The sequence below is a fragment of the Silurus aristotelis genome, assembly GCF_946808225.1.
Source record: "Silurus aristotelis genome assembly, chromosome: 6".
NCBI lineage: Eukaryota > Metazoa > Chordata > Actinopteri > Siluriformes > Siluridae > Silurus > Silurus aristotelis.
The window spans coordinates 11,682,339-11,702,139 of record NC_139579.1 but is presented as its reverse complement, the minus strand read 5'-3'; the positions used below and the strand labels follow the sequence as shown (position 1 = coordinate 11,702,139).

At 37.6% G+C, this 19,801-nt stretch overlaps 2 protein-coding genes across 3 annotated transcripts in view; both read right to left on the bottom strand.

Moving 5' to 3' along the window:
* The window catches only part of cUnh6orf136 (chromosome Un C6orf136 homolog), a 181,925-nt gene that overhangs the window by 92,610 nt on the left and 69,514 nt on the right, over positions 1-19,801 (bottom strand). The gene's annotated exons all lie outside the window — the stretch shown is intronic.
* The window catches only part of necab1 (N-terminal EF-hand calcium binding protein 1), a 40,047-nt gene that overhangs the window by 17,765 nt on the left and 2,481 nt on the right, over positions 1-19,801 (bottom strand). For both annotated transcript variants that reach the window (XM_083543362.1, XM_083543363.1), the window contains exons 2-6: positions 18,168-18,192; positions 16,183-16,291; positions 14,197-14,222; positions 14,008-14,105; positions 5,038-5,186 (exon numbers count right to left, since the gene is read on the bottom strand). In XM_083543362.1, coding sequence (XP_083399488.1) covers positions 5,038-5,186; positions 14,008-14,105; positions 14,197-14,222; positions 16,183-16,291; positions 18,168-18,192 — 407 coding nt within the window. The remainder of the gene's footprint in view (positions 1-5,037; positions 5,187-14,007; positions 14,106-14,196; positions 14,223-16,182; positions 16,292-18,167; positions 18,193-19,801) is intronic.

Below are 19,801 nucleotides of genomic sequence, written 5' to 3'. Positions count from 1 at the left end.
ACAGCTCAGCTGTGTCCTCATTACACTTGAAGACAACAAGGGTTCTGAGGGGAACACATCCCACATGGTTCAGCATGTCTCATTTCAAGACCATAATCAGCAGCAGGCATCGTCAGTGTCCATGCTGTCCAAAATTCGGTCGGATATGAATAGGGATGGAGCTTCATATTTTGAAAGCAGGATAAATATTACAGGGAAGGAGGTAAAGATTTAGGTTTCTATAATAATAATGATAAGGCATTCAAGTATTTCTTGACACCAAGCATCCATAATCAGTGTTCTGTAAAGCTGAGACAGAAAATGGGTCGCTGGCAGGGTGTCAAATCTGGTAATGACTGTGGGGGAAAAATAGCAAGTTAGATATTAGCATCGTATTTGCATGTGAGTAACTTCTGACCAGTAGGTGGCACTGTAACGAAAATGCAAGATGGTGGAATTTGCAATTAGGGAGAAATTAATCGTATGATGCAATCCACGGAAGCTTTTACATTTAGACCTCATGGTGGCGCTAGAATGCTCTTTTGCCCTTCTCCCATTAGTCCGATTTTAGAACTTTTTACTTGACAGTTCTTTAGGTTACAATAAACAACTCTACCCAGAAGAAGAAGAAGAAGAAGGAGCAGAAGTAGAAGAAGAAAGCAAATTAAGATAAAGAAGAAAGCAAAGAATAATAGAAGGAATCGAAGAAGCAAGAAGAAAAAGAAGAATCAAGCGAAGAAGAGAAAAGCCAAGAAGAAGCAGCAAAGATGATGGTGATGAAGAAGAAGAAGAAGAAGAAGAAGAAGAAGAAGAAGAAGAAGAAGAAGAAGAAGAAGAAGAAGAAAGGAAAAAAGACCAAGAAGCAAGCAAAGAAATCGAGGAAGAAGAAAAAGAAGAGGTAAATATTATGATGATGATGATCATGATAATGATGACAAAGAAGAAGCAAGGAAAGAAAAATAGAAGAAAGTGAGGAAGAAGTAACAAAGGATGATGATGATGATGATGATGATGATGATGATGATGATGATGATGAAAAAGAAAAAGAAGAAATAATGATAATGATGATGATGATGATGATGATGATGATGATGATGATGATGATGAAAAAAAAGCAGCAAAGATAATGATGATGATGATGATAAAGAAAAAGAAGAAGAAGAAAGGAAAAAAGAAGAATCACCTTTGGTGCTTGGCCCCCTAATAATTACTGTTATTTAAACCCTACTTCAAAATTTCCACATTTATTTTATGATCAGATTTTGTCCAAATTGTAAATTTTTTTTTACTTCTTTATGCAGATGTATAGATTTGCTACATCTGGAACATCTATTAACCTGGTCATTTCTTTATACAAGGACACTGGACACCTTTCAGTGGGAAACGATTTATTATGAACCTATAAAAATCGTGTGCGTGTGTGTGTGTGTGTTTTGGTCAGATGAAAGCAGTGGAGTGAATGTACACTAAAAAGAGTCCCCTCCTGCGTTTCATCCTGCGGCTTTTAGCCACTGCTTAGAGACCCAGACTGAATAGTTCAGACAGAATATCAAATCAGTTCAGCTTTTTCTATTTGCACGAGCGATTGATTTTTTTTCGACAAAGCCGATCGTCGACACACAGTACGCCGTGCACAACAATCTGGCCATTTGGAAAACTGTTCTTTATATAGAAACAATATACATTTGTTTTTACAATTATCACAATTATCAATTATCTCATTTATATAACTGATCATTTGATTGGAACCTTCTGATCAGCTCAGACGATCGTAAACACTAAACTAAACCTTTACTTCCTTTTTATTTATAATACTTGAGTAATTTTTTTGCTACCCTGTCGCCGCGTTCACCACTGTTTCATCTTTGGGGCACTTTTGATAGATACTGACCCCTGCAGACCAGGAAACCCCCCACAAGAGCTGCAGTTTTGGAGACGCCTCGACCTAGTCGTCTAGCTGTCATAATTTGTCAAACTCGCTCAAATCCTTAGCTCGCACATTTTTCCTGCTTCTAACACATCAAATTTGAGGACAAAATGTTCGTAATATATCCTACTCACTAACAGGTGCCATAATGAAGAGATAATCAGTTTGATTCACTTCACGAGGTCATAATATAATTCCTGATTGTTGTATAATGAATTGTCTGCACATTAAATGACATTCTGACTAATACTGGTTACACGTCTTCATGTTAGTCATGTTAAAGGTCAGTATTGGTCTATTTCCATTTTATTTTTTATTAGTTGCATTTAAAAGCTCTTTATCTCGAAATCTGTCTTCTCAGGAGTGACAGAAACAAAGAAGATGAACCATTTGCCAAACTTCTGATCAGATCTTTACCACTAAGCTACCATTTTCCCCAAATCAATAAACCATTTAATTTGCATTTTTCCCTCAGCCTTATGCTGATTTCTTTCTATCCCAGACTATAGGGTTGAGATCTTTCATTCCAGCCCATGTAAACTATAATCTGTATCTGCAGCTTTGTGGAGAAGAACCGATATGGTTGGAAACGTTCGAAATCAAAGTATTTTCTATCCAGTGTATCTTTACACATGCTATTATTTAATGCAGTAAACAGGAGTAATAGATGGAAAATTCTTCTTCTTTCGACTGCTCCCATTAGGGGGCGCCACAGCAGATCATACGTCTCCATACTACTCTGTCCTCTACATCTGCATCTTTTAAACCTACTACCTGCATGTCTTCCTTCACCACATCCATAAACCTCCTCCATGGCCTTTCCTCCTTCCTGGTGGCTCCATCGTCAGCATTCTCCCACTAATATACCCCATGTCCCTGCTCTGCACATGTCCAAACCACCAATCAGGTCTCTCTCACTTTGATAGAAAATGTATATAAACTCTACATTTGGCAACATTTTCAATGTGCTTTATAAAATCACATTTTCCTACTGAATCACAAGAATCAGCTCTAAACATGGAGGAGATACAATGGTGCCATTCACTTCATTGCTTCATGTGCCAAGAACAACAAGAACCGTTTTAACTGTCCTTGTTTGTGCACCGAAAAAAAAAACCCACATCCAAGAGTAAAGTGGAGAGGCGGAAGACGGGAGAAATATGAGTCTGTGAATGAGTTCACAGGAGTGATAGAAATGCTGCATCTGTCATTGCCCCACTGCAACCTCTGAATGTTAACATGAAAGGAACTGAGCGTCTAAAAAAATACATTGTCAATCTGTATTTTAAGTGGCTGTGGACAACATATACGTGGGGACGGATGGAGTCTACTGTCTCTCCTGTTGTATTCTAGGCAGTTTCTACTATTACAAATGACATACAATGTGCTTAGAATAAAACCAAGCAACATCGAAAGGTGCTACATGGGATGCTCCATCCCGCGCTCTCATTATATCTCAATCCGACACCGTTTTTAACCATGCAATCATGTAGGTGTCGGATGGGAATTGCAAATACGAGGCTGTTGTCTCTAAAATTAGCTGTTTCCTTACGGCAGCTGCAACCGCCACATGACTCAGAGATGGGAATGTCTCCTCATGCGTTATAGTAATGCGAAAAAACAACCTCATCAACAGCCATCCCACAGGGTCACTACACTTATAGTACATACTTTATACAAGATATACAGCACACGCTGTATCGCGTAGAGTTCAAAGAGTGGAAATGATCCCTTAGTGAATTTTAAGTACTCTTGAATGGCGCTGAGAGATTAGAAAAAATTCCATGTTACTATTATTATAATAATAAAGCAGCAAACAAGGATCTTCTACATGTCTTATGCTTAATTATTCCTTCTGATTGGTCACGAAAAGATTTTTTTTAAATTCAGCCACAAGGTCAATCCTAGGTTTATATGGATGCACTAGTTGTAATCAGGGTTACAACTAATTACGGAAATTTGTAAGACTGAAAACGGAAATATATGGAAATAAATGGTAAATAAACTGGGAATTTACAAAATTGCAAGTTAGCCTATAACAGAGAACAGTAAATGTAGTTGAAAAAGGAATCTTGCAGGATAATTTTGGTTAAAACACCCATATTTTCTGCCCCATATTCATCAATCAGATGCACACAGCCAGCACACGTCCTGCATTCCTGCAACATTTCTCTAATCCTGGACACAAAATAATGTCCAAAAAAAAATTTTCACCTTGTCGAGTATTTACATAAATGACAAATATTACATTACATAAATTAAAATTTAAATTCAAAATAAAAAAAATAGTCAAATATGGCGTCGTTTAAGTCCGTTTTAGTTTGCATGCATGTCAGCTTATGACCAAACAAAATGTTTTCGTTTATATGTGATACTGATGTTCTCATAAATTCCTGTAAAATGCTATAAATTCCCTGGTAAGTTTCCAACTTGGAGTGTTTCCCAAACTCCCCAGATGAAGTTCATATAGAAAGTTTCCAGAAAGTTTCAGTAAATGTTCAGAAAATCGTAATGCATTGTACTGCACTTTCTATACTAATAGCTACTTCTTGCATTTCATATATTACCACGTTATTGCAAAATACTTAAGTAAAAGTAATTTTTTACTTTTAAAATATTAAAATATTATTTGGGAGAATTTGCACTCAAATGCTAGAGGTATTTTTTACTTAAGTACAAAAACAACATATATTGAACAACATATATTTCGGGGGGGAGTGGTCTACTTTCTCTAGACAGGATCTAGACGGTTACATCTTAGGATCGAAAATAGGTTTCACTCTCTTTCTCAATATATCTCAATTTCACCTGAGTCACATTGTCTATACTTTCACTTAATACCCAAGTACTTCGTTCAGTATCATTTTATAGTAATTATGGCCAAATATATGTTTGATTAGTTTGTAAGTGTGCAACTTGTTTATTGGATATTAATTATAATCAAGCGAAAAAACTGCGGAATCCTGGGAAAGTCGGAATAAAGCAATGAAACGTGCCATGGTGGCGTGATGCTCAACTAATAAGTAATAAAACATCACACACCACCACCCTCCATTGGTTTCAATGGTTAGTTCTTACTTCGAATGTGCTGTATACAAACTGAGGTGCTCTAGCTGCTGAACATTAAGTACCAGATATCTTGTCTTTCCTGGCGTGTCTGCTCAGCTGTGGTCTCCATGGCACACTCCAGCGAGCTCTGAAGAGACTGCAGCTGGCTGGTTGTCTCCTTTAGCAAAAACCGAGTCACGAACTGCTCCAGATGTGTGGCCTCTTGGTAATCCTGCATGGCAGAGGAAAGAAGAGCATAGTTTATAAGCACTTTCTCCACCCAGATTGTACAGAAATACCAAAGAGAGAAAAGGCAGGAAGGTAGAAAAACTTATTAGGTGACATATTGCTAATGTCAAAATAATTTTATCAGTGCGTGGGTATGTGTAGGATTAATTGCGATTGTATCGTGTCTCGGGAAAGGGGCGATTAAGTTGTGACTAATCGCAAATTAACCAATGACAATCGTGCAATTAATCATGTTCGTATTGAGCAGAATGTGAGCTGAAGTCACAAGTTAACTCGTTGCAATCACACAATTAATTGTGATCGTGCCATGGGTAATGGGCGATTAAGTTGTGACTAATCGCGAATTAATCAATGGCAATCGTGCGATTAATCGTGGTCGTATTGAGCAGAATATGAGCTGAAGTCACGAGTTTACTCGTTGCAATCACACGATTAATTGCGATCGTATCGTGTCGTTGAAAATGGGCGATTAAGTTGTGATTAATCGCGAATTAACCTGTGACAATCGTGCGATTAATTGTGATCATATCTTGTCGTGTGAAACGGGCGACTGTTGTGATTAATCACGAGTTAAACTCATGACAATCGTGCGATTATTCGGTACTTAATCGCACATTTCGTTTGCTTCACGGACTGCGTTCATGTGTATCAGTCTTATTTGCTTGTGACCACAACTTGTGTTTTGGATTACGAATGTGCTATTATTCTTATTGAACCACATATGGATTCTACTACGCCTGTCCCAGGGATTATGTCACAGAATACTTTACAAGAATCCAGCGGAGATTCAGAGGCTGCACATCAGGGAGACATGCTAGTTTCCCCAAACTCACCCTAAAGGTGTTCAACAGGGTTGAGATTAGAGCTCTATAGCAGATCACTCTAGATCTACCTCTCCAAACTATGTAAACCATACGTTCATGGATCTGGCTTTGTGCACAGGGGCACTGCCATGCTTGGTTTCCAAATAACATTTAAATATACTATCCAAACACGTCCTATACCATTTTTTTGCCTTCAGCTTTGTGGTAACAGTTTTGGAGAAGAACCACATATGGCAAGAAAGGTCAGGTCCCAATACTTTTCAATTCAATACAATTTTATTTGTAAAGCGCTTTTAACAATGAACATTGTCTTAAAGCAGATTTACACAGATAATGTGGTGATAAAGAATGAATAAGATTGTTCTTTATAAGTATAAGTTTGTCCCTAATGAGAGACGGTGGCGACTGTGGTGAAGAAAAATCTCTCTGAGATGGCATAAGGAAAAAACCTTGAGAGGAACCAGACTCAAGAGGAAACCCATCCTCATCTTGGTGGCACCGAATGTCCACGTATTACAGCTAAACGATGTTGAGGTGTGCAGTGATGGTGATCAGATGCAAACTGTAGTCTTGAAGTATAGAATGGATGTTCAATACAACGTTCGGAAGGTTTGTTTAAATAGTGTAACCTCAAGGAGTACAGATATGATTATATCACTACTTATAACTGACTTTAAATATAAAGTTAAAGAGCTGTGAAAGCTGTGAATCCCACCGTAATTCAACACTTTTTCAATAACCAGATTCAACGTAACTTGCATTTTCTTTACAGCATTAATCAAACATGACTCCAGAATTGGCGAGAAAAAAAAAGCATTGTAACCAGAATACATCGAGATGAAATAAGCAGAAACACCTGGTGCCAAGTCTCTGAGCCCCATGTGGATATTTCAATCAGGTATCTGATTGTGCAGGTGGAGGCCGTGTGCTCACCAAGGTCACGCCTCAGGTCTTTCAATTAAAATAGATGCGGCAGATCAAAACTGTGTCAAGAAGCGAAAACAAGAGCTGCCTCTTAATCAGTTCTCACGTCATCTCTAAAGCTCTGCGTTCTTTTCAGGATGTGTCGTCGTGTATAATACCCTTGTCCTTCCCTTTTCCAAAATATAGTGTTTAATTAAAAGATAAATTGGATAAAACACATAAAAATATATTTAACATATGAATAGAATTTTTTTAAACACTTCAAATGAAACCATTTTAAATGCATAGTATATCAGTTAACATATAAATAAATCGGTGTCCAAAATATTTGAAAAAAGCCTCATCACGCTGACATTACATTGGAAAATTGAATTGCTAATGAAAAAGAAATGTTAATAGAATGTAAATGTGTTTGTCCAGCTTATTACCATTTGCACACCTTTTTTAAAATGGAGAAAACACTCCACAAACAAAACATGCAGATTTAGTTTTGCCATTATATTAACCTCCAGTCTTTTTTTGTTTTTTTGTTTAATGGGAAGTTCTGGAGTTTTTCTGTAGAGATTTGTGCTTATTCACCAACCAGGGTGTTAGTAAAGTCATGTACTGATGTTGCTGAGAAGGCTTGGGGTGCAGTCAGCGTTCGAATTCATCCCAAAAATGTTAAGGAGATCCTTCACTGCAGTTGTGTACCTCCAAGTGTGTGGTATCAGTTTGGTAATTAATCAGATTTGACCAGCGTCTTTCCATTTAGTGTATTGGAAACGTTTGAAATGATTTGGTTGGACACCCAACAGAATTAAAAACTATTGAAAATTTTTATGTTGGTTATGTCTGAAGATAAAATAACATTTTTAGACACTGCCCAATACAACGGTAAAAAGAATTTTTTGGATTTACATTTATGAATAATTCAAGGATGTTGAGGTTTTTGTTGGGAGTGACGACGATGGACAGGATTAGAACTGAGTTTATTAGAGGGACAGCGCATGTAGGACGTTTTGGAGACAAGGTGAGGGAGGTGCGATTGAGATGCTTTGGACATGTGCAGGGGAGGGACATGGGGTATATTAGTTGGAGAATGCTGAGGATGGAGCCACCAGGAAGGAGGAAAAGAGGAAGGCCAAAGAGGAGGTTTATGGATGTGGTGAGGGAAGACATGCAGGTGGTTGGGGTGAAAGACACAGATGTAGAGGACAGGGGGGGATGGAAACGGATGATCCGCTGTGGCGACCCCTAATGGGAGAAGCCGAAAGAAGAAGAAGACATTTATGAATAATGCTACAACAGAATTGCAGGTAGAATGAACCTTACAGAGATACTCAAAGCATATCTCAACAAGACTTGATACGCTCAAAGAAATGACAGGATTTCCCCTTAGACATTTGCCCTCCTGCATGTTTTTTTTGGGAGGTGAGATCAAAGCCAAATGAATAGGGTTTGTAGAGACAGAGACAGAGAGATGACCTTTAAGAGGCCAGCTGTGAGTCCCAGCAGCCCTGGACCTCTATCACCTGCAGCCATTTTTGTCAACACAAAGCAGCGTCTCCCCATGGCTCAGTGTTCGGCCAGTGTTTTCTCTAAAGCAGCTCACTTGAAGGAACGCACTGGACGATCGTTGCTGCTTATTTATCGGATTCGATTGTGCAGTACCTCATCGGGGACATCGCGATTACTACGTACGTATATGTGGCTTGTCGTAGCGCTGTACAATACACTCTTTAACTGAGGCCGATGAGATTTGCATCTTAATAGCCGACGATATGATACGTTAAAGATACACATGAAGCAGCTACCGATGTGATGCGATGGTAAAAATATGATGCTATGCAGTTCAATGGTACCAAAAGACTTATTTGACTGACTTCTAACGAATGGCCCTTTCACAAACAATCCTTTGCGGTGCAAGAAAAAAATTAAGAAAGATCAAATAAAACCAGACGTTCTTTTCCTGTTCTGTCTCCAGAAAGATGCAGTTCTACCTCTGCCATGTTAATCTGTATTCTATGTGAATTTTAGGACACGCCTCGGTCTCCGTAGTGTTGTGATACGCCGTATTTACATAGCAGCACCCATGGTCCTGAGAGAACGTGCTCGAGAAACAGTTTAGCGCATAATAAATTGGTCACAATTTGATGATCACTTTCTAAACAACTCAACTCAAATTTTTTTCGCATCGCTAACTTTTATGCTGATGCACCGATGCGGATAAATCTGTCCGTCTTTAGTGTAGGCAGATGATCTACACTCGGAAGACTAAATACACTTATGAACAACAGTATTGAGATACCTGACTTTCCCATCCATATGTGCTTTTTGAACATCTCATTTCATCATCCTGATATGGCACCACAGGCTCCACTCCTCTGGGAAAGATGTTCCACTAGATTTTAGAGCGTGCTTTTGGAGATTTGTGGTCTTTCAACCGGTTGTTAAAGTTTAGTACTGATGCAGGTGAGGTCTGGGGTGCCCTCAGAATTCCAATTAATCGCAAAGGTGTTTATTAGGGTTGAGCTCTATAGCCAACCATTCAAGATCTTCCACTCTAACCAATAGGGTAGAAGTGTAAAAGGAGACTTGAATTGTGTTCATCGGGTTTCCGACGCCATTCATTCCTTGTCTGTGACGCTCCGTTCTACTGCATTTCTCTATTATAAGGATGGTTACTATAGCCGCGGTGTCATAATGACCGTATTAAGAGGTGAATACGAGTTTTATTTTTCACCTATGCTTATATTTCTGTGAATTATTCTTCACTTCACAAGTAACAATCGATTCTGACTATCCTGATGTGTGATGGCTAGTTTGCGCTAACACCTTCTGCAATATTGCTGTTGTCTATCTTTTTCCCCCCTACCCTCCGGAGCCGGAACTCAATCAACACACCATCGTAATGATCTCCAGTAATAACTTGTGCTTACCGACGGGAAAAAACATCCCCATGACGTCCCGATACACGTTCACAAGAGACAAAAAAACCCGTTTTTTTTATCAACACATAATGTGAGCTATGACTTATCTAGGGGGCAATGAAAATCCCATTTTTCATCATAAACACCTCATATTAGGACATAACTGATTTATTTTCTCCCTCAAGCGGTTTTGTCTATTGAGCAGCATGTTTTCCCAAGAATCCTGAACAGTCTGTAATTCCTGTACCTCTGGATATAATTGAATTCCGGATATTGCTTGTGGTTCGAAGTCGTTCTTTTTCGTTCTCTTAACTAGATTTTCACGGCACATCGCAAACATGTCACTGGAGTGTGAAACCAAGCATTCTGATATCTCGTATTTGCTGCTTTTTTTTTTTTTTTTAGGATTTTTTACTAATTGCTTATCCGGTTAAACACAACATTCGTGTTTACACTTAGGTTGCGTCATGCTGTTATTCCAAGTCTCGCAATCATGTTTTTGTTCTGTTTTTTTTTTGTTGTTCTATTCTACAACATTAATTCTTATTCATGAAAAAAAAAAAATTCTTTCAAACCCTGATTGCCTCGACCCTCCATGCTTTGCAGCGGTTTTTCACGGAAAAGTACAAAAAGTCTACCTATTAGTATTTAGTTGCCCTTGTTAGGGTGATTCTATGAGTCTTTCCCTCTGGGGTGAAAAACGACGATACCATGGTAGGAGCAAAAGTACTGGGACACAATTTTTTCAGACATATGTGGTTCTTCCCCAAACTCATACCACAAAGTTGAGGTACACAATTTTACAGGATGTTTTTGCCATGAAATTTATCCTTCACTTGAATTCAAACCTGTTCCAATGCCCCTGTGCACAAAACCGGCTTCATGAAGATATTCTTTAAATGCTTTAGATCTCCTGCTATAGAGCTACAACCCTACATCAGGAAGGAGTTAGCTCAGTGGTTAAGATGTTTGAATTCTAAACAAAAGCTCATGAGTTTAAATCCCAGCACCACCAAGCTGCCACTGTTGGGACCTTGAGCAAGGGCTTGTGAAACATCTTGCCAGAAGATTGAAGGTTATTGTAACAGCAAACGTGGACTAAATGTTGAATGGAATGTTAAAAAAACACCTAAAAAAATACATACATAAAGCTAAAAAGCCCAAAATTATCCAAAGAATGTTTGAAAAAAACATATAGCAGTTTTTTTATCTACTGTATTTAAATGTACTATGTAAATTCTTCCTGGCAGCAAATAAAACTACTTGTAATCTATATGCTTAAGATATTAAGATACAGATCATCCATGTTTAAAAGGGTATACACCGATCAGACATAGCATTATGACCACCTGCAACAGCATGGACTTCTTCAGCAGTTTAAACTACAGGAGCTCGTCTGTTAGACCGGACCACACGGACCAGCCTTTGCTCCCCACGTGCATGATTGAGCCTTTGACCGCCCACGACCCTGTCACCGGTTCACTGCTGTTCCTTCCTTGGAGCACTTTTGATAGATACTGACCACTGCAGACCAGGAACACCCCAAAAGAGCTGCAATTTTGGAGATGCTCTGACCCAGACGTCTAGACATCACAATTTGTCAAACTCGCTTAAATCCTTACGCTCGCCCATTTTTCCTGCTTCTAACGCATAAACTTTGAGCCACAATAAAATGTCAGGTTGGTTTTGCCAGAGGAACCTTTGGGAATCCTGTTATCTTGGGCCGTAATTGAAGGAAGTGTCTTTAAGATGATTATAGTATCCCAGAGTACTGCTCGGAACTACTCGATTGGCTAAGGACGGTTTTGGTAATGAAGATGCACAGAAGAACATGCAAATACATGTCAAGAAAGGAAAAGGGAGAGGATCATTCGACCGAATGTTTGCTTATTGGCCAATCAGTGCTGTGGACTGATGTTTGCAGTGACCCGCTGACACAGCTGTGCTATTTCCGTACATTATAATAACGTCTTTGAAGACTGCCTGTAAACCCAGAACATTTCCGAAGGGAATTCAAAGGAGGCGAGTTTATTTCCCCTACACTGCAAATTGTCCAATTAGAGGCGCCAATTGCTGGTAGGTTGCACTGCATAATTACGCCACCATATGCTCTCACACCTTTGTCTTAATGTTCAGAATACCAAATGTTCTGCACATTTCAAGTCAATCGTTCTGACCTTGAAGGCACTAAAGATAATCCTGAATAAAATAGGTGCAGGTGGATTCCAAAATGATATAAGAATCATGTTATGAGAAGGGACAAGGAATTCATGCTGCCATGACTCCAGTAGATTCGCAGAGCTTCTGTCATGTGTGTGTGTGTTGGAACAGAGAAGAATGTGTGACAGTATCAAGCTGCTGGCTTTTTTAAAGTTTTTTTTATAGTCTTAGAAAGCTTCATTCTCAATATACCATTCACAAGGAAAGCCTAGAGTGTTCTGCAATATTTCAATGATCATCTACATTGTCTCTTCCAGAGCTATGGAATAAATTGTCAGAGAGAAAATACTGACAGCATCAACAACAACAACAACAACAACAGGCAAAGAAGCATTTTGAAGTCTATAGTTAAAATTAAAGTCTTGCAAATAATAATAATTATTATTATTATTATTATTATTATTATTATTATTATTATTATTATTATTATTATTATTAAATTTACAGCACCGCGTATTCCCAGAGGGTTTCCCATTCCATTATTATTATTATTATTATTATTATTATTATTATTATTATTATTATTATTATTATTATTAATGCTGTTATTGCTTTTATTATTATTATTATTATTATTATTATTATTATTATTATTATTATTATTATTTATGCAAACTAATATTTAAATATCACTTTGATAATATAAAAAATACTAATGTAAATAATAATGTATTGTTTTTATATTTAATATATAAGTATTATTATTTAATTATTATTCCAGAAATTATATAGAGAAAAAGTAAATAAAAACAGAAAAGAAATATATATAAATATTATTTTTTATTCAAAATAAAAAAAGTGTTACAAATGTCTTCAATTGCTTTTTGAATTATTTAATATCAGTGTTATTATTATTATTATTATTATTATTATTATTATTATTATTATTATTATTATTATTATTATTAATATTATTATTATTATTATTTTTTTTTTTTTTATTATTATTTTTTTGTACCAATGCTGCCTGTCTGACCGTTAAAGAAAACATGCAGATTGCTTTGGATTTCAATAATACAGTTGATAAAACTATAATGAATTTTCCGGTTACACAGTTATGCTCTTTGACCATTTAGGACACAGTTATGAAATTTGGTGCTTTATAATCATTATTTCTGATCTGTCTGATCCAAATTACAATGGGTTCTAATTGAAATCTGGTTCCTTTCAATGTTTCTTCTTCATATCATCTCAGGGAGGTTTTCCTCACCACCATCACCACTGGAATAATCATTCGGGATAAATGTATATAAACTAGTATGAATTCAAATTTTACTTTCTTACTATATGATATTTCTGTGAAGTTGATTTTGTGGTATTGAAAATTGAATTGAATTGAACCATTTAGAACATTCAAAGAAAACGATGGCATTTATAACCAAAAGCGCTCGAAATAGTCTTGAATTGCGACAATTTGGGTTCCAGGTTTTCGTTCCTCGCTTTCTATGTTGTTCGTTTTATCCTAAAAATGATCCAGCATCAATACAGATGTGTTGTTTTGTAGAAAAACAAGTGGTGCAGAAGATATAAATAATATCCACAGGATTATGAAGAAGAATCTTTCAAACAGCATACAGGGTTTGACGTGTTGTCAAATTACAGGAGTCTTTGTAAAATCCAGGGACCGTGACAGTAAAATTATAAAGCCTCTGTTACAGGATGCAAACTTCTTATTAATACTAGAAAATTGCAAAACTTGAGCACACACTATATAGACAAAAAGTATTGGGACACCTGATTTTCCAGACATGTGTTTCTTCCTCAAACTGTTACCAGAAAGCTGAAAAATCTTCTCAGAAGTGTTAGGTAAATATAAGACAAAAATGGGACTTAATGATGGAATGGGATGTTTGGGTCTCCACAAACGTTCATCCATATAGCGTGGACAAGTGATGGGTGGAAAAAAATACAGATAATCACCTACTTTTTTGGTTTTGTCCATAGCCTTCAATATAGAGACGTTCAGGTCTTCTAAAGCGCCCAGGACATTTTCATATTCTCCAAGATGCTGAGAGAAGTATTCTAAGAACAAGACAAGACGATATGTAAAAATCTGCTGAAATCTTTAGCTCAAGTTATAATACCGTGTTAGAAATACTGGTCATATGCTTACCGCATAGTTCTTCTGTGTCCACGTTGCTGAAAAAAAAAATCTGATTATTTCCCATAGAAAACAATTGATCATTTGACCACACTGAAGCTGTGAGGTAAAAACACAACCTGCTGCTTTACCTGGGATCCGGTTTTAATCCTGAGCTCGAGTTTAGGTCAAGAATCCTTTGGGATTCTACTGTCATTCTGTTATATTCTATACAACAGCATGAAAGAATCGAAGAATACACTACTTTTGCTGTCAATGCAGAATCCCGCATGTTTTTCCTTCCTGCGTTCTCTGGTTGCCTCCTGCCTTCCAAAAACAGGACAGTGGGTGGACTGGTTGTATATATTGTATGTCCAGGGTTCACTGTGGCTGTCAGGTGGTGATGGACAGTAACGAAGTAAACAAATTTTATTACTGTACTTAAGTAGCATCTGTACTGTATTGAAGTATTTCCATTCAGAGAGACTTTTACTTTAACTTCACTACAATTTAAAGACGAGCCGCCAGGGTCGAGCGAGCTCTCTGTTTTGATTGACGCTTGGTGTATCTACTGATCACCAACATACAACGTCACTTCAACAGCAAGCAGAACATTTAGAGAGGAGTAAATGATGAAAAAAACTCCTGACTCGAACTTGCCACAACCTTGGCCTTTTTTGCTAATTTTTTTGGAAGTAGTTGAGCTCATGATCATTGTAGTTGATATCAATTAGTGTTTGACTCTAATATCATTCTATTAATATATCAGTGTGCTGAGAGTCACATTCGAGTCTTTTCGCATCAACTGAGTTGATTAAGTAAAGAATCTCGTGACAATTTTTACTTTTACTGGAGTCATATTTTAATAATTGTCAGGTCCCAGCATCCACCATGGCCTCCCAATATGGCTGACACAGATGTCAACTCACAGATGTCATATACACAATATCTTCTGCAAATTATTGCTCTCAGTAACTTAAACGTACCAATCTGTTTAAATCATGTTTCGGATTTCCTGTTGCTGGGCTATTTGCCCTTTGTTTTTTTTTCTGGATTTGCCCCCTCTGGACTATGTACATCATGTGCCTGCTCTTATCTGCACTTGCACCCACTTTCGTGGGGTCTCAAGTGGTGACTCGGGACCAAGAATTTACCAAAGAAAATGGTATGGATTAATTTTGTTCGATTTTTTTTTCCATTAAGCAATTTCTTTCATTCCTCACCTCATGTAGTACTATATATCTTTTTAAATGTGCACCTTTATGTTTTTATTGATTTCTTTTTATTTTGTACCACGTCAAAAAAAAATCTTCCTACCGCATTTGTGATGAGGCTCTTTTCCCATCTAACCCCTGCTACAAAGTACCTGCAAATCAGTCTGGGGAGATGCTGCTATGGAAACCATGACGTTTTCAATGATGAGAATTTCAATCGCATGGGGTTTGTAAGCCAGATCAACATATATTAACAAGCATAAGCGAAGACAGTGATCCAATGCTGGCGTCGTCGTTTCGAATTCTGATACGTGCACAATGCAGACTCAGGTTACTAGAAAACAATCTCTTTATTTCCTTTTCCATTTTCTGAACTGAATTATGAACTGAAACTTAATTTTAAAAAAGTGTTAGCTTTTTAGCTAATTTAAAGGAATTTAAAGCCAAAGACCCTTTGACCTTTTTTTGTTGTGCTGAAGACATTGCCGTTTGACACAAATGGCAATATTTTTTCTTCCTAGCTTCGAGTTAAACCCCATGCATACGCACAGACAGAAACAATCAGAGATGATAACGTGACCATGTCTCGGAGCAAGTCCATGGTGTTTCAGAGCGAATGCCCTCATAGACTGTGAATATTATTCATAGAAGTGTCTCTGTTTATGACATTTGCTAGAAGACAGGAGGCTGACAACAGAGCTTGAAATATGTATATATATATATATATATATATATTTATTTATTTATTTATTTATTTATTTATTTATTTATTTATTTATTTATTTATTTATATATTTATACTTACTCTGTATTATGCGTATCAATCTTGTGGAAAAGCTCCTTTAGTTCATCTCCTGACAGAACTCCGTCTGAGAAATAAGCCTTAAACTCTTCAAAAGACAGCTTCCCATCATCTAAAACCAATAAACACTGTATTCAAACATCTGAACATGCCATCTGTTTTATAAAGAGTTAAAAACGTGCATTTTATTTAGTCATTAGTACATTAGTACACAAAGATGTCTTGTTTTAATGAAAAGCAACAGCATGAGGTTTGTGTTGACTCGGTGTCTCGAGATACGTCTGCGAATGGTGACATAACATAAGGCCAGCGGTGAGTCATGGAAGCATGCGCTTAAAAATAGAATTCGCAACAGGCTTATATGGACCATAACCACTCATTAAAAAAAAAAAAAAGAAATGGACAAAAGGATGTCAAAGACGAGCGGTGGAGAGCAAGACAGGAGGCGGAGCACTTTAAATTAAAGGACTGGGAAGTCATCGGCGTGTTATCCTGCAGGACATGTAATACACAGGCTTTAACTTCAAATGTTTTGAGGAAAAACACACCCAGTTATTAATAGTGTGATTACTAGCTTTAGTGGGTAATTAGTAAAGTGGGCATTAATTATTCATCCAGCCATAGTTTGTCCAAAAATAAGAGTCTCTATTCTCCTTTATCCCTTGCACATGATTTCTCTCCCTATAATGTTTTCATACATGCCCCCTACTCAGAGCTTATTTATGTATCTCATTCATACAACTGAGCAGTTGAGGTTTAAGGGCCTTGCTTAAGGGCCCATCAGTTGCAGCTTAGTGGTGGTCGGATTTGAACTCTTCTGATCCGAACTCCAACATCTCAAATATTTTGCGACACCATGCAATATCAAAAAGGTTTTGAGACTAGTTTTGTAACCTGCAAACAGATGGCAGCACAAGGCTGCACGCACAGTCACGGGGAGCACCGACCTTCATAAGTCAGTGTGCCAAAAGACATCGTCCTGTGTACATCGGGAGCTGTTCAGCTGGTGCTGTTCTGTCACTGAACTCTCTTCACACGAGTTTCTCGCCGGAAACAACAACTCAATTTCGCTCCCACCCTTATCGCTAGATTTGTCTACTGCGGACTTCACCCTCTTCCTGAAGATGAAGATTCAGGTCAAAGGTCATTGTTTTCACACCATTGCGGAGGTCCAGAAGTCGCTTGACACGTTTTGAAAAGAAGACTTCCAGGACACATTCCAGATGTGGTAAGAACACTGGGAGGCTGTATTGCTGTGCAAGGGGACTGTTTTGAAAGTGATAGTGTGTATATGTAGATAAATAAAGTACTTACTTGTTAACTTACAAGAAACTTCTTGTAAATTTATTGTTACAGGTAGGTGGTAGCGCAGCGGTTAGGATGTTGGACTTCTAACCAGAAGGTTGTGAGTTCAAATCCCAGGAAAAGCAAGCTGCCACTGCTGGGCCCTTGAGACCTTGAGTGCTCAGTAAAATGAGACAAAGACTTTTACAGAGCCCTTACTCTGGAGAGTCCTTGCAAAATTTCCAAATAAGCATCTCCTCGCAAAACCATCTCACCATCTCCATGCTGGTTCACCTTTCTGTCCTGTCAAACTGTATTCGTTTCAACGTGATAAAAATCTTTCTCTTATCCCTCAAAATCGCCACCAGTCGTGGACGGCGACATTTAAGCGATCGGTGAGATTGTTCAGAACACAATGGCATTCGTTTCTTGCCAAATTCTCCGTCTGAAATATTGACTGATATTAAATGCGGTGTGGAGGGTCTGGAGTGTTTCCATGGCAACCGTGTAACAGCACTGAAAGAGGACAGTGTTAATTGGAGGCAGTCAATCCGCATGCATCGCATTCACATACACACATTCACACACACATTTACATACACACACAGTTTGGTGGACACGTAATAGGAAAATGTCATACAGTGACACAGGAACATTTCAGAGTTCTGGGAAGACTGGGGGGAAAAAAAAGACTTAAGTCTCACCATTTTTATCTGCTCTTCTCAGGATCTGAAAAGGAGCATATGACATGGTAAGAGAGCAGAAATTCACAGTAAAATGTATTCATTCTGGGGAAAGAAAAGGGAAAATTGAGACACAATTAGGCCTTGTTACATCCAAAGCCCCAGTGTGGTAAAATAAGTATCTGTGATTAGGGCGATGTGATGCGATGCTCACTTTGTGCCAGGATGCTCCTGGGTTTTCAGTGTCTGGCGTTAATAAGGGAAAGTTAGGAGGTGCACAGATTCAGAAGAACGTGTGGTTCTCACAGCTCGGTACGACTCTAATAATTAGAGTTTTATTTCGCAGTGAGAGTACTCACACATTTATTATTCATACTATAGTCTATATCGTTGTCAGAATGCCAAAAGTGTGCTACATTTAGTTGTTTTCTAAGAGAAGAAAAAAATTATCTCTAATTTTTTTCAGGCCACTGCTTCAACTCAACATTAGTGCTTTCCATTTTTTGTTGAGAGAACTTTTGTATCATTTGCAGGAGAGGGTTAGAGCTTATTTTGTGTCAGCTTGGATAATAGACTATACATTTACATCTATATTTTCTCTTTTTTTTAATTATTGCTTTATCTTACTATGTGGACAGTGGAAATCTATTATGGTTTTTAAGAGACACGTGCACATTTCTTTTGTTACTATACAACAAACCATGATTTGACCAGAATTTCCACTGAAAAATCCTCCTTTAGCATGAACAACAGCATTACACACTTTCAGCACCTGGACAGTTCTCCAAACATTCAGCTGAAATACTTTGCCATACCTCTTTTAAAACTTGCTAAAGGTGTTCTTCAGTAATTAGAGTTTTCTAGAGATTTTGGTGTGGTGACTGGGCAGGCTATTCCATGATAAATAACACTCCAGAAGATTGTTTGCTCTCTAAATAATGCTTACAGAGCTCGGAAGTACGCTTCTGCTCATTGTCTTGTATAGTGAAGTCGGTTATAATGAGCCGCAGTCCAGATGGAATTGCATGGTGTTGAAGTACGGAATTGATGCCATGGTTTCTTTCACCTGAAGTTTTCAACCTTTCCTGCTCGAAAACAACCCCAAACCATTAAGCTGCCACTTTAATGTTTGACTCTGAGGGTGAGGCGGTCTGCTATCATCTTCTTTACTGTTCTCATTCAGAAGCCAAAGAAAAAGAAAAATTTGGACTCATCTGTCCACTTTCTTTAATTTATTTACTGTTCAATTTGCCTAAGTTATTGTTATTTTATTTTTTCTTACTCTTGTTACATAGAAACATAAGGAACTAGCATGTGTCTCAAAAATTATAAAAGACTAGCTGATTCTTTTGGCAGGCACTGTACCTGTATGTGATAAATTTACATTACAGGTTTACTGTATGTTCAAGCAAGAAAACATTATGTTTGTGATTTTTCAGTATAAAAGCCAACAACAGTACTGAATATTTTGAAAAATGTATCCATAATGTACTTTCAGATAGGGACACGATATTACTAATCTCTTCCTTGGGCTATGCATTTGCAAGCAAAAAAAAATTAAATGTAAAAAAAATAAATATTTTAGTACATGGTCTAGCCCAAATATAATGACAATTTAGCTATATTTCCCAGAACAAAAGAACCAGAAGATGGCA